Source organism: Aptenodytes patagonicus, chromosome Z (genome assembly GCF_965638725.1).
Source record: "Aptenodytes patagonicus chromosome Z, bAptPat1.pri.cur, whole genome shotgun sequence".
NCBI lineage: Eukaryota > Metazoa > Chordata > Aves > Sphenisciformes > Spheniscidae > Aptenodytes > Aptenodytes patagonicus.
The window spans coordinates 58,182,156-58,197,013 of NC_134982.1; the positions used below are offsets into that span (position 1 = coordinate 58,182,156).

At 49.8% G+C, this 14,858-nt stretch overlaps 1 protein-coding gene across 2 annotated transcripts in view; it reads left to right on the forward strand.

The window, feature by feature from the left end:
* Positions 1–383: 383 nt before the first annotated feature.
* TRABD2A (TraB domain containing 2A) overlaps positions 384–14,858 on the forward strand; it is an 81,681-nt gene continuing 67,206 nt past the window's right edge. For both annotated transcript variants that reach the window (XM_076362342.1, XM_076362341.1), the window contains exons 1-2: positions 384–488; positions 8,283–8,843. In XM_076362342.1, coding sequence (XP_076218457.1) covers positions 384–488; positions 8,283–8,843 — 666 coding nt within the window. The remainder of the gene's footprint in view (positions 489–8,282; positions 8,844–14,858) is intronic.

Genomic DNA, 14,858 nt, shown 5'->3' on the forward strand with positions numbered 1-14,858 from the left:
TGCCTCAGCCAGGCGGCGGCGGCGGCGGCGGCGGCGGGACCCGGGACGACCCCCCCCGCTGCCGCCCCATCTCCCGCCCCCGGTGCGGCGGGCCCCGCGCCCTCCCCTTCCTCCCCCCGCCCGGCACGGGACCCTTTAAGAGGAGGGGGCAGCGGCTGGAGAGCTTGGCCAGGGGACGGGGCCGCTCCTGCGAGGGCTCTAAGATTGGGTCGACCGGCCGAAAAAAAAAAAAAAACACCAGGAAGGGGGGGGGGGGGGAAGCAAAACAGGGGGAATTAAAAAAAAAGGGGAGGTGTGGAAGCAGGAGAAGGGGGGGGGGGGGAATAGAAAAAAAGAAAAGGGAAGCCGTCCCCAAATTGTGCCAAGCCTGGGAGCGAGCAGGGATGGTGCACCCCGGCTGGCTTTGCCTGCTGCAGGGCTCCCTCCTCCTGCTGGCCAGAGCACGGCAGAGCCGCGGCCCCGCCGGCGCCTGCCCGCTCCGCGGAAAGGTAAGGGCCGGCGCAGGGGTCTTTGCGCCCACCGCACCGCACCGGCCGCCGGGGCCAGGAGTGCGGGGGCTGCCGCGGCCCCTTGCGAGTTGTGGGGGGCACGGCGCGGCGGTCTCTTTCCCTCGGGGGGCGGTGGCGAGAGGGTGGGGTGCGCGGGGCTGCCCCGTCCGCGGCTCAGCCTGGTCTGCGGCGGGCGCGGGGTGAGGAGCTCGGGCGGCCGCGGGTGGCTGGCGGGAGTGGGGAGGGCGGTTTCTCGGGGCTGTGCGCCAGGTGGGACGACCACCGCTGGATGCTGACGGAGGAGCATAACGGAGGAGGAAGACCCCGGGATGAGCCCCAGCAGGACCTTTTGCCTGCGCTGTGCGGGACGAGCTACGCCGCTCGCAACCGGACAGGCTTGCCTGGGAGTGACTTGCTGCCAGCATCCCTCGCTGGGGGTAGCTGCTTGCCTTACAGCTGCTGAACGCCGAGCGTGGTGGAGCAGGTTCGGACCAGCAAATGGCCGTGCCCCTACAGTGGAAACACGGTGATAAGTTGTGTTAGGTTTTGCTTGTACCCTAACCTCATCAGCCTGACTGTAGTAACCAGGAGCAGCATGGGCTGACCTAGCTCTGGTGGGTCGTAAGCGCCGCTGAGGGTCCCTGCTGCAAGTTAGGGGTGATGTTCTGGCCAGTGTGAAGCTTGTGAGCAGGGTGTCATTTCCATTAAAAATCAGACACTGAGAAAGAGCAGTCTTGCTGAAGTTCCTGAGATAAAAGTATCAAAAATGATTTAGGAAAAGCCTTCCTGAACTTACATTGTGTTAATGCATCTGTTAGTGTTAACAGACCATCCGTGCTGTCTGTTAGCATCAGCTTGGACCTGGAAGCAGCCTGGCCAGAGGTGCTGTGCACCCAAGACGCTCCTGGGACATGTGTGTCGCCATTTGTGTTCATCTCCTGCCCCAGGCAGGGTTACCTCCTCCAGCACAGCTGGAGGGGTAATGGAAAGCCCTGAGAAGTAAGTGCAGACCTGCTGCACTGGGGAGGTGCCAAAGCCGCAGTGGGCTCACTGCAGGGTAGGTGTGCAAGGGTGGGTGTGAGAAAGCTTTGCAACTATGGAGAAAGTCTGCTCTGTGACCTCTCTCTCACCTACACATGCATCTACATGCAGCCCCTGGTCTAGAGGCCTTGCTGCCTCCAGCTGAGCATGCTGGCCGCCCTGCAGCTGTAGAGGCTGAGATGTCTCTTCCTAGGATTTAGGGCACTGCTGATTCAACCATATGCCAACCTACAAGTGCCTCACTGGAGGTGTCTGCCTGAGCTTGGGTTAGACAGAGCTTAACCCTACCTTGGGGGAAGGGTACCTTACCAATTTGCTTGTGCCTGGAACCAGTTTGTCAACTGGATTTATAGGTGGCCAGCCATGACGCTGCCATAAAGCCAGGTCAAGCCTCTGGAGTGCGTGCCCCCTTGCCCTTGAGGGCATGAAGTGCAAAAGCTGTGGGCTGGCGTGAATCTACTGCAAGGAGCTAGTGAGAACAAGAAGAAAGAAGGGGACAGCCCCTGAGAGCTTGAGCAGCAGAGTACTTGTGGAAATGGGTAGTTCACTGATTTGGTGGGACACACAAGGAGTTTTCCTCAGGAGCCATTGACTGGACTTCTGCCAGTTACCAGCAAAACTGGAGGTGAAATGATATCCCATTATCTGCTGATTACTCAGTCATTAAAATGTGAGACTACCTGTAGTTCTGGTATTGGCAGGCTGTTTCCTAGGGTCATTAGGACAGTGGTGGTAGCCACACTGTCTAGGAATGGCAGCGTCTGCCTTATTTGCAAAGCTGTTGAGTGTATCCTTATTAATATTTACACCAACCCCTTGGGAAAAAATATTCCTCCTTGTTCCTGCATCATCAGTGAAGGCTTTTTTGTTTGGTTTTATCTTAATTCTTTATGGGAACTCTTTCCTTAACCTCTCTAGATTTCAGGTATACCTTTATTCTTTTTGTCAGGTTGCCTAAAGCTTCTGTCATGAAAGAAATATGTGCATCAGTGCCTGAAAGAGAGAAGCTGCTATTTTAAGGAATGAACATACAATACTTCAGAGGGCTTTCTCATCATCACTCCAAATTATAGTTAAAGCTGCAACCAATAATGTGCCCCATCGTTTTTTTAATAAGAAAAAAAGGCTTTGAAAACAGTTCATCTAAAATAAAGTATGCTGGAATCCTTTGGGTTATATTCCAGTTACTAATGTGGTCTGGTGGTGCTTTCCTTTTGCTTAACATTGGAGTGTATTGGTAAATTTAAAGCCAGAATCCAGGGAGTTACAGCAGAATGCTTGTGGTTGTAGTTGGTTAGTATTTTATGATGCGTTGTTCCTGATAGGGGCCAGTTAATTTAAATGGCTACCTCTCTCCATATATGCACTTCAGCAGAACAAGTAATCTGTCTGCTCCTCTCAACCCTTGGCTTTTTAGTTAAAAATTTGATTTTCATTTTTCATTTCTGGCAAATGGAGACTGAATGTGTGTTCTTTTAATAATTGTAGCCAGTGCAGTGTTTATCCCAGGCAAGTTCTGCTTGTCAGTAATGCAGGTGGGCAAAGCTCAAGAGAATGGCTATTAAAAATGTGCCTAGCATTTCTGTGTGCATTACTGTAGATGCATGGGGCACTTTATGTGGTGAGTAAAGGCACAGTCTTTGCCTCAATTAGGTATAAATGAACATGACAAGATACAACACCAGGATAGGTAAGAAGGAGGGAGAAAGCCGTATAGGGAGGGTTATAGGGCTGCTTGCCTGGGTGAAATATTGCATGCCACATATTCTGGCTTCTGTAGCAAGCAAAAAACTTTAAGAGAATACCATGGATTGAGAAACAGTGCAATCCTGGGCTGAGGTTTGTAGGGCCAAGTGGTGAGTATGAGGGTTAGGGGTCCTGAAAGACACTGAAGCCACAGAGGGCACCTACCTGCACAGTGAGTTACACACTTTGTGCTGGAAAATGTGTAGTCTACATAGATGAGACAGACAGAAAATGGAAGGAAGCAGAAGTGATATAGAAGGAAGCAGACCAGGTGTAGGTTTCCCACGTCTGGAGTTCACATCTAGTTCCTCAGTCTTTGGACAGCAGTTTTCCTTCCCCTCTGAGCCTCCATTTCCCATATCACCACACCCTTCCCTCTTGAATTTTGGTTTTTAAAATCCCATGCTCTTCTAGATGTTCAGAGTGCTGCCACTAGAGGCATTCTTTGTTCCTCCTGTTTTTTGCTGCATTATTTTCTGGATGTTTACCATCATTTTACTCTTGACAGTGCATCATTTGGCCCAATTTGAGCTAGTTTCTCAGAAGAAAGATGTCACTTTCTTTGATCCTCTTTGGCACCACTCTTCCAGCAGAATCATTGCTGCCTCACCTGAAATGATGCATGATGTCTGACAAATGCAGTAGTATTTGTGTATTTGAAGACTACAGGTTGCATCCTATGGTGGACCTATAAATACTGCTGGAAAAGCAAGCTGCTGGGGGTGATTAAAATGAACAGAATCTGAGGCTTGGGTTTTTTGAAATCTTGAAAAGAAACCTATTGGAAAGAACAAAAAAACCTCTCAGTCAGAGCCTGTGTTATGCTGAAGCAGATAGAAAGAAGGCAGGAGATCACAGGAGTTTCCACTGCCACCTGTGGACAACCACCTATGTAATTAGAGGGCAGATGCTGGGATATGGGACTAGCATGCTATGGTTTCAGTTACTGATGTGCAATACATCACTTTACTCTCCCTTTCTTCAAGGTTTTTTTGTTCTTGCCTAGACCTTCCCTCAGCTCCTTGATGTGCACCATGCATTTCCAGGATTTCTGCAATGCCTGACATTGTTCTACGCTCATTTTCGGGAAGCATTGTCTGGCCTTATGTGCCCCCATTGCATCTCACAGCGGGCAGTGGAGTTTGTCCCCTGAGCAGCCCTGATGGGAAGGGAGGCTTTCCCAGTCTCACGGTAGGGAGTGGATCCCATAGGTCCCAGTGCGTTGTCTCTGTGACAGTGTCAGCTTGAGCAGATCCTTTTCCTTCTCCCTCATTCCCCTGCTGGCTGGGAAAAAGCCTTTCTCCTTTTTTGTTCCAAGCAATTTGTTGGCTGGGCTGATACCCTGAATCAGTTCACAGCCAGCTGTTATTCACCTGGGGAGGTGAGGTGGGGGAGAAGGCACTGTGCCATAGTGCTGAGCATTCATAAATACCTTAATCTGGGACTACATAGTGGGAGGTTAAACTTGAGGCACAGAGGAGGTGTGGTATGGCTAGTGTGACACTGCCTCAGATGTTGGTGCGGCAGCAAATTGGGAGAGCTGTGTTCTCCTGCGGGACTGCTGCTCTCTTCCTTAGGCTGCCTCTCCATTTTTTCCTCTTGCTCCTAGTTTTTCCCATCATGAGTAATGCATTGAGTACCACCTGTAAATTGGAGAGTGGAGACAGAAATATGCATCTTGATCTAGGCGTGAACCTCACTTTTTGTTGTTATGCTGCTGAAAGTGAAATTCCTGGAGCTGTACAATCTCTTAAGCCTCCAGGACACCGCTGTGACTGTAATTTATGCTGGTTTTAAAGCACCCCTTTCTGATTTAACAGCTGTGTAGAACAATCCTACTGCAAAGCAAAATTGGGTTGTAGCACCTCTATCTACTGCATGCTCTCAAGGAAGTGAGATGAGAAAGGCACTGCCAGTGACGGCATATATGTGATGCTGAACAAGCCTCAGCACTGCTCCTGGGCTATCTCACAGCCACCTAGAGCATTGTTTAATGGCTCCCCTTTCATGGTCTTGGGGAGAGATTATACCCTTGCTTTTCCTTCTCTGAAGCTGCCGTGAAACATGCGTGAGGTCCAGGAGGTGCACAGGGATGTGAGAGTGCCAGAAGGTACAGCAGGGGAAGCACAGACCTGCTCAGGCACACCAAGGACTTCGCCCCATCCCCTCTCACGTGAAGCAGTACCGGGCTGTTTGCAGAGGTCTGGCACGGAGGCAGAGCAGTGCTGGGACTCCAGTCTCCACCTCCTGAAGTAAAAGGAGATGCCGAAGGAGTGTGAGGCACTAGCATGTCCCGAGCAGCTGTAATACTGCCCTTTGGAGGGAAAGTGAGCTTTGTGAGCTCCCGTTGTAGAATCACCTGGTGATGACACCCAACTGCTGGTGCCTGGAAACTGGCTCTGCAGGGTCTGGGGAGGTTTCCCATCAAAGGCGGGAAACTGAGGCCTGTTCTCCAGCCCCTCACGCTGGTTCCAGGCAATTCTGAGAAGGGAGGTTGCTGTGTTCATGACTGCTCCTGTTGGTATGGAAGTGCCAGCAAGAGTGCCCAGCTGCTGTGCTTTGTAAAGTCTCAGTCTCTAGGACTGTATGAGAAGTTTTGCTAGGTCTCAGCCTGCTTACTTCTGCCTGTGCTGCAGGCTCTTTAAAGGAAGACTTTATTTACTCTGTGCCTGATGGCCTGTGTGATTTCCCCAGTAGTACCGCTAATAGCCGGCACTATTACTCTGCTTCCAGTATCTGATTGTGAAAGCTGGGGGGATTTGCAGAGCAAAAAAAGTGAGAGTGCAATGCCAAACAGCTTTCTAGCTGGGCTGTGTGCATTAGTTCAGAGCAGTGCTGATGGTCTGTGTTAAAGTCTGGTACCGTCCATCTGGGCTTGAGCCTTCTGGCTGGGTTTATTCAAGAGCTGAATTGAAGTTTTAAGCTGGCTGGTGACTGCTTGTTCCTTATGATATCTTGCAGTCGTGGCTGTTCTTGTGCACTGGCACATACATGATCAGACTTGTACAAAGTGAAGGAGTGTTGACCTTCTGACCTCGTGCCTGTCCCAGGTGCCTCTCCTGTCTTTTCACTTGCTTGTAGATAGAAGCAGCACTTCTGGTCCTTCCTCCTTGCTGGCTGATGACTACTTCCAGTTCATTTCTCACCACAGTGGTGTGTCCTTCCATTTTTCCCTCCTGACTAATGACAGGAGGCAACCCTGTCTCGTTTTCCCTCTTGTTTTACTTCGCGTATTCATTTTCCTATGTTCTTCCTGGGTCTGTGTTAGATTCATACTCACCTGTTGCCCTGTATCTTCTTCACCTCTTGGTGCTGCATCGTGTTTGTTTTCCCTTCTTCCCATGGTCTTCAGGAGAGTTTTTACAGTCTGTGATTCAGGAGTGTATTTGAGGACTGTCCTATAGGATCCGGAGTTGTAGCATGGTGTTACCAAGGTCTGAGGTATCCTTCAGACTCTCTATGTGCTGCAGAAGTGTCTGAAGAGCTTTTTGGAGTATACTTCATTTGTTCATCTGTGCTGGTAAGCTGGACTGGTGGTAGCACTTTGCTGAAGTGCTGCCTGATCTGTGGCCTGGGTTAGACGTAGAGAGCTGCTGGAGAAGGTTGTCCGGGATGAGCCATTGCAGAGCAGTCTTTAAGATTAACCTTTCTGACCCTGGGTCTTCAATATCAGAAATTTATAGGCAATGTGCTTCCAATAAATTCCTCCAAGCAGCCTGTTCTGCATTTGGCAGTCAGTCAGGCTTCTTAGATGAGCACACATGTACACTTAGCCTCAGAGTTGAGGTTAGAGTTATCTGCTGGCTAAAGGCTGACCAGATGTTTGAGTGCATCTGGAAGCCTGTCCTCCTACTTAGACATGCAAAGGCTACCTCTTCCTGTCTGCACAGGCAGATAGAAACTGTTTGTGTCCATCACTCCAGTAAGGACCACTGCACCAGTGGAGTGCATGCTGTAGGTGATGGACGTCATGCCTGCTGCTGGTGTAAAGTGACTTGGCAGGATCCAAGCAGCATCCATTTTGCCCCATCTGTTCTCCTGTCCTGCAGGATTGCTTAGGGCTTGAGCACAGCCCTGCACTCTGGTATTCCTGGGGATGCCACGAGGCACGTTTTGCAGCAGAACAAACTTAAAGTCTGATTCTGACTTCCTGAAGGCTGTGGTTTTTGAGAGATTTTAAAAGCTTATCTAAAGAACGAAGCTTTTTCCTCCTCTGTGTTTAAAAGAGTATGCCCTGGAACCACAGGCTGAGTTTGGCCTGCAGAGTTTCTTCCCTTATTTTCCAAGGTATTGCATGCACTTCTCTGCTCCTTAAGAAAGAGGAGAACTGGGCTGTGAGGGGTCTTGACTGTGTTGTCTGTGTGCCATGTGCTACATCCCTGTAAAACTGTATTTCTACCTGCTCCAGTAAGTCTGCCTGCCAGCTGTGTTTTGTGTTACTCATTTGTTTTTGTCTCACTCAGAGTGGAAAGTTCTCCTGAGATGCTGTGGCACCCTCTGACTAAGTGTCACAGCAGTTTCTTTGATGAAAGGTGCCTTGCTGTGTTGAAGTGAGAGGCATCAAGGTGAAGGTGATTGAAACCCTGCTGTCCTGCTCTGCTTCAAGCAAAGTGATGCCAGCTTTTGACTCGATAAAAGGTGGAAGCTGGATGAGTGTCTTGCCTGGAGCACGGCCTGCTTGGGCTGTGCTCTGCTGCTGGTTTTGGCAGATACTCAGGTGATGAGCCAGGCTGGTGTTACTGTTGAGAAGACCCAGTGTTGCCTTTCAGGAGGAGAAAGCCAGGGCCAATCTTCTTGTGTTTTTAATTAATGAAAATTCAATTTTGACCTCAAGACCTGAGAAAAAGGATGGTCAAAGAGGACTCTGTGTGAGCAAAGCAAAAATGCTGGCAAGCTGCTGAGCCAGACGACCTGCTGGTTTGGCACCATGTTTTCCTCTAAGCCCTGTACTGCAGTGGCCCGGCGTGAATGTCTGTACTTACTCAGCTGTGTCTCCCTCTCCCCCAGCAAAGCGGGCTGAATTCCTTCCTGTGGACCATCAAGAGAGATCCCCCGTCTTACTTCTTTGGCACCATCCATGTCCCATACACGCGTGTCTGGGATTTTATCCCAGAGAACTCCAAGAAGGCCTTCCAGCAGAGCCACATCGTGTACTTCGAGCTGGACCTCACGGACCCCTACACCATCTCAGCTCTCACCAGGTGCCAGCTCCTGCCGCAGGGGGAGAACCTCCAGGATGTGCTGCCCCGTGACATCTACCGCCGGCTCAAGCGGCACCTGGAGTACGTCAAGCTCATGATGCCATCCTGGATGACCCCAGACCAGCGGGGCAAAGGGCTGTATGCAGACTACCTCTTCAATGCCATTGCTGGCAACTGGGAGCGGAAGAGGCCGGTGTGGGTGATGCTGATGGTGAATTCTCTGACAGAGGTAGACATCAAGTCACGAGGCATACCCGTCCTGGATCTGTACCTGGCCCAGGAAGCGGAGCGGCTGAGGAAGCAAACGGGCGCTGTGGAGAAAGTGGAGGAGCAGTGCCACCCACTCAATGGGCTGAACTTCTCCCAGGTGAGACAGAGTGTGCAGGGTGCCAGGCTGGCTGCTTGGGTGGATATCCCAGTAGCAAGAGCACGGGCTGGAGCATGGAGTAAGTGCTCTTTACCCAGAGACTTGCATTTGCTCCCTGCAGCCCGTGCCTCTGCCTGTGCCCTCGGGAGAGTTTGTTAGCTGTAGGAGTTCAGGCCATGTCCTAAATTCATTTAGACCTGGCCTGAGGAGACCCTTCTCCTCTTCCCTGGGCAGCCTTGGGCAGGCTCCACTCTAAGAGATGCTGGACCTTTGGATGTCTGCTCTCTGATCCTGGCTGGGCTGCCCTGCAGGAGCCTTGGGCAGGCTGGGGCTCGGTGTCTAAACTTGCTTTTGTAATAGCTAGTTAAGAAGAAAGGTGTGATCATTTGCGGGAAGCAGGGGTGCTGTGAGTAAAGCTGAGAAGTAAGTGCTGGTTGGAAAAGTATCCCAGTGGACTTCTCAGTGCCCTCAGAAATAGGGGTCCATCCTCTGCATTGGGAAAAGTGTTTTTTGTTTTTGGGTTTTTTTTCCCTCCTTTGAGACCAGGTGAGGGTCAGCACAGCACAGCTTCTTGCAGGGAGCTCCACAGTTTAGTGCACACCCTTGTGCAAGTGCCTTTGTATTTGCAAACCAGTTGGAGTTTGGCACCATTGTTCATGCAGTGTCACAGCAGGAGAGCAGAACAACCCCTGTGTTGTCCGTGTGTTGGATGGGGTGGTCGTGGGCTCTCCTCTCTGAACTAAATACACCGGGAAGCAGCGTCTGTCACTGTCTGTGCCTGCCTGGTGGGATCACAAGCAGGTATAAGGTTGCTCCCTGGCCTGGGGTACCTTTGCTGCAGGGAGGTGCTAGTTTGGGGAGAGGAAGTGGCGTTTGCTTAGGAATAGGTGAGACCTGCTGCTGCAGCATGCCCTGGTAGTCCAAGGTGGGAGGACCTTTGGTCATGTGGCTGGGGACTTTCGACTGATGCCTGACCCTTTCCCCTGCATCCTGAAGCCTGTCCCATCACCAGTGCAGTTTCCCATGCTGGAACAGAAGGAGCAGAAGGGGAGATGCAGCCCAGCAAGGGCAGGGACAGCAGCTTGGGGCAGATGTCAGAAGTGCTGCTACCCTGGCCAATCTTGGCAGGGGGCCACAGTGCAGGGAATAGCATGGCAGCCAAGGGTGCATTGCTTGTGCAGTCCTTAACTGCAGGCAGGGCATCTGCACTCCTCTCTTCCCTTGTTTGGAGCTGGGTGGCCTCATTCATGTCTCCAGTCTTTTGCTTAACTGTGCTTTGAATCCTTGTGCTGTTGCTGTTTGCTCGCAGCCACAGTAGGAATGGGCTGGGGAGTCCCATCTCCTCCAGCTCTTATCTGGCTGAGGCTTTATTAACATTATTGTCTGTGTTTTTCTTTTGCTGACACTGCCCCTCTGGTTTAGCAGGATAGAAGTGGGGGGAGGGGGCAGCATATGCTTTCTCCGCTGCCTTATAAGACAGTGGTAGGGAGGCTGAAAAATACAGGTTGCAAATCATGTCCCTATTAAGCTTATGCAACTGTTGGCACTTACTTTAGGCCTTCACGCAGCTTTCTTCAAAGAGTGGCTGTTGCTGTGCTGTTTTGCAGGTGGAATAAATACCACATGAGCCGGGAAGCTGCCTGGGGTGGGGACACAGAACTGCAACATCTGGAGTTGCCCAACCTGGTGACATTTATTGTGAGAGCCCAGCTGAGGGGGTCAGGGCAACCAGAACTGCAGAAGAAACTTAGCTCTAGTCAGGAAAATCAGAGCCCGTGATTACGCCAAGGTGGGTGGAGATGTGCATGTGCATCATGCAAGCTGCTACTCCTCCTATGCCTGCTCACTTCCAGGGGGAAGGAGCACGCTGTCCCTTGTGGGAACAGGTCTGGAGCAGCTGCTGCACCACAAATTCACACCCTCACTTCTGCCCACTACTAGATTTCTAGTACAGGCAGCTCAAGGAAACGGAGAACCAGAGGCAGATGGTTTTTATCTTTCTAAGCCAATTTCATGGTTGTTTCAGAACCTGACTTGTGAACTCTCATGGTTGGCAATTCTGTAAATCTTTGATTTCAGAGCTTTCTTCTCAGTTTATTCAGGCAGTTGAGTTAATTACGTGTTTAATATAAACCAAAGACTTTGAAATAGGCTCTTTGAAAATGATTTCCTTTGGTATTGTGCTGCTGTCTGGGAACCCCCAGCAGCAGACCACTTCTGTGTCTGCCTTTCAAGTGAGCGAACACACAGGGATGACTTACAAACTTCTGCTGGGGAAAATGGGGACAAAGCCCATAAGGAATGGTCTAATCCTGTGCAAGAAATGCTTTTTTGTTGCAGCAGACTCACAGATGATTTACTTGGCAGAGAAGCAAGTTCAGTGCTCTCAGGTTATGTTTCTGCATAGGATTTGCTCTTTCTTTCACTTATGACGTGTACTACCTGGTGAGGAGAACTCCCAGGCCACTTACAAGAAATACATTGTTATTAGCTAGGTCCCTCTTTCAATCCATACTATCGTACAAGGCCTGGTTGGTGTGGGTATGTTATTGCAGGTGAAGGTCTGGAACAGTTTATCATTGATTGTCTCCATGGGGTTGCACACTGCTCAGTAACTGCAAAGTGCAAAGAAACCCAAACTGGAGACTTCCTTCTCCTTGTGAGGAGAGAGAGGAAAAAAATAAACAAAAAACCACACACATACTACAGCTAACACTGCCTGTCATGGGGCTCTTTTTCTTTGGCTATATTTGTTCCAGTTTCCTCTTTATCTTTTGTTTTATGACTCTTACTTTACCTGCCAAATCTCTCTGTTCTTTTGCTCAACTCAGGATGGCTGCCCACATAGCCAAGCCATAAAAGTATCATTTCTGTATGGTACACAATCTGTGAAATACTTTACTGCCTCCTCAATCCCTCTCTCTCATTCCAAGATCTATGCAACTTTAGGGAGTATGGAAAGATTAGTCTGTCTCCATGCCAGGGCCATGGTGTTTATTTTCCTGTTTCATGCTGTTTCTATCCTAGTTTGTCTTAAAGACTTTTCTCCCACCCCACCTTCTTTCATGGGTAGTGCCTCTCTTGTTGCAATACCCTATAAGGGTGCAAGTCTCATTCCTAGCAGCATCTGGGCTTCTAGAAGATAAAAGGCTTTGTAGCTATACACAATCTGCCACTGCTGACTTCCAGCACTGGAGTCAGTCCCTCAGACCTCCCAACTGTTCCTTTCAAGTTACGCATGTGCTTACATGTTTGCTGGATTGGAGGCATTAGTGCTCCAGCCTAAAGCCCGTGCAGCTTTGCTGTTGGCTCCAGCTGTAGTGTCATGAACGTCAGTTTGGTATTGGCTCAGAAAATGAGCTGGCTGTGGCCTGTACCGTGCCATGCACTTATAAACAGACTGTGCTTCGGCACACTCGCGTGGTGTCCAGGCTGTTTCTCACAGACCGGTTTGAGGTTAAACCCAAGAAGTTTGGACTTGTGTCTACCCTCTGCGTGGGACCGAGGCTTAAGCGTGTAAACACTGTCCAGCCATCACTGCTTCCTAGCCAAGACCCTGGCTAGTTTGGCTTCTCCAAGCTTGGGACACTTGATGGAAGACCCTACCTGTTAGGTGTCCTTGATTTGAGAATTGTTTTCCCCATGTGGCTTCCCTGTGTCCAGAACTTGCCATAGCACCTTGTTCCTACCTAGGTGTCTGAATACACAGCTAAATCTTCAAAAGTAGTCTTCAAAGGCGCTTGAGTGGCAGTAGAAAGCAGGGAGTCACTAAGGACTGACTGCTCCTGAAATCCTGGCTCCAGGTCTGGGACTGAGCCCTTGAAAGTCTTACCTTTTGCATCTTTCAGCCACTTCCTCATACAGTTAGTTGCAGATAGAAAATGAAGCAAAAGCTTCTAGGATTGATAATTTTGCGTTAATTAGGACATTAATTGTTCATGTCTCTACTCAAAGAGCAACCTCTGCAAGCAACAAAGCACTGAGACATTCCTGCTTTTCTCTAAAGGGTTCCCAGCTCTTCCAAGTTCTGGACTACTAGCACAACTCTGTGAGAGCTGTAGACTCCTGCTTAGCAAATACAAGCCTCCTGACTAACAGCAACATCATTTTTCTTGCTTAATCTATGTACCCACTCGGGTAAAAGGGCCACCCTTGATAGCGCCTGGTATAAAATTATCATTTAGGAGCAGTCCACGTCTGTGGGGAAAGTAGGAAGCGAAGACACCACTGCCTTGTTACGTGTGGAAGGGGGAGTTGGTTGGTTTGGTTTTTTTCCCCTTCTAAGGAAGTTAGAGAAACAGCAGCGATGGCTTGAAATTCGGCCCAAAAGATATATGAAATTGGAGAGAATTGTGCTTGTCTCCTCATTTCAAACAAAGGGCTTTTTTGCTACATTCAGTTGATCAGTTATAATGTTTGTCTTTAATTTCTGTGGCAATGAGGTCAGATCTGGCAGTGTTTCCATTCATGAGACCCCGATTCAGGTTCACCTTTGACAACAGCAGTAACAGAGAACCTCAGAGAAAGGAAGAGCAAGGAGAGGCACATGGAGTGAGCTCTGCAAGGAGTAGTTCAGATCCAAACTTGGAGCAAAGCAAAGAGCAGTTGCTTGATGAAAGAGCTGACAGAGGAGCAGAGCACTCACTGCTGAACAAGTTGGACGGGACACTACTTGCGGTAACCTGATTGCATCTCCTGCCCTGAGGGTGTAACTTCAAGATGTATGTGTGAGGAAAAGCCCTCCCACCTCAGGTGATGGGAACATCAGGGTTTTCTGCACATGAACTGGAGTTTAAACAACTGAATTGATCCTATTTGCATCTTTGGCTGCTGGAGTCTGTGACCTGGATTTGTTTTTGTTTTCAGTTTGTGTGTAGACACACCTGCAGCCTCCACGTCTAGACATCAGGGATGGGGAATGGGCTGGCTGGTGGGAACCAAAATAGCTGAGGCTTCGCATTTCTATTGTCATAAATTAGAGTTTAATTAAGATCTTATTAACTACCTGGGGAGTTCAGGGTTCTTCTCTCGGTGAGAGTAAAAGGGGAATTCAGTTGCTGATCCGCTGTCTCTGCATTCACAAGGGTGGAGACTTTGTTTCAAACAGCCTGGACTCTGCTGTAAGGCTTTGAAATCCCGAAGTGCAGATTTTGCTGTGGCACCAGTTTGCACTGGTCACACGTGCCATTATAAGCTCCTTGTATTTGCACTCTGCACACCTATCAACTAGCTGGATTTTCCCATTAAAAATGTCCTTTGCTCAGCATATTACACAGCAGAAACAGAAGATGTCAGGCGGTAAATGTGGCTTCATCTTTCCTCGCAGCTCCCACAGACGGCCCCTTGCCTGTGGCTGGCTCACGGTGTTGCAATGTGAGCATGCCAATACACTTTCCTCTTTTCGCAGTTAGCAAGGGCTGCGCAATTAGTTGTGTACTCCGCTGTGAGAGTGCTCGTCACTGGGTTATCCTGCTCTCCTCTGCAAGTCAGCACTAGGCTGGTGGGCTGGTTGGCAGACACACTCTGTGACACTTGGGATCCTCTAGCTTTGGGTGGGAGTACTGTTGCTGCAGAGGAGCATAGCCCTGTCAGCGGGTTGAGAGGGGCCCTGGACATCAGAGGCCGCTCGAGGGAGCACACAAAGGTCTGGGCTGGATGCTTTTTGGAGAAACTCAACCAACAGTGAGGGGTGTGGAGCGGTGTCATGTCCCACCTACGAGAAGGGGAGAATGACTAAGGTCCGCAAATCCCCTCGGTGTGGATTAAGGTGAAATAACACTCAAGGTCCAAAACCAAACTCCAACTTTAATGGCACGAACACTTCTATAAGCATCAACCCTCTATGTCTCAATATATAATACAAGCTAAGCGGCTTCGTGAGGAGTTGAGGTAGGCCTTGTACTACTTAGCAACATCAAAAGCAGAAAGCAAGGGGCGGGGGGGGAGAGAGAAAGAGCTGGGAAGCAGGAGAGAGGGGGAGAGAGAGAGAGAGATCACCAATCCTGGATCCAGCGT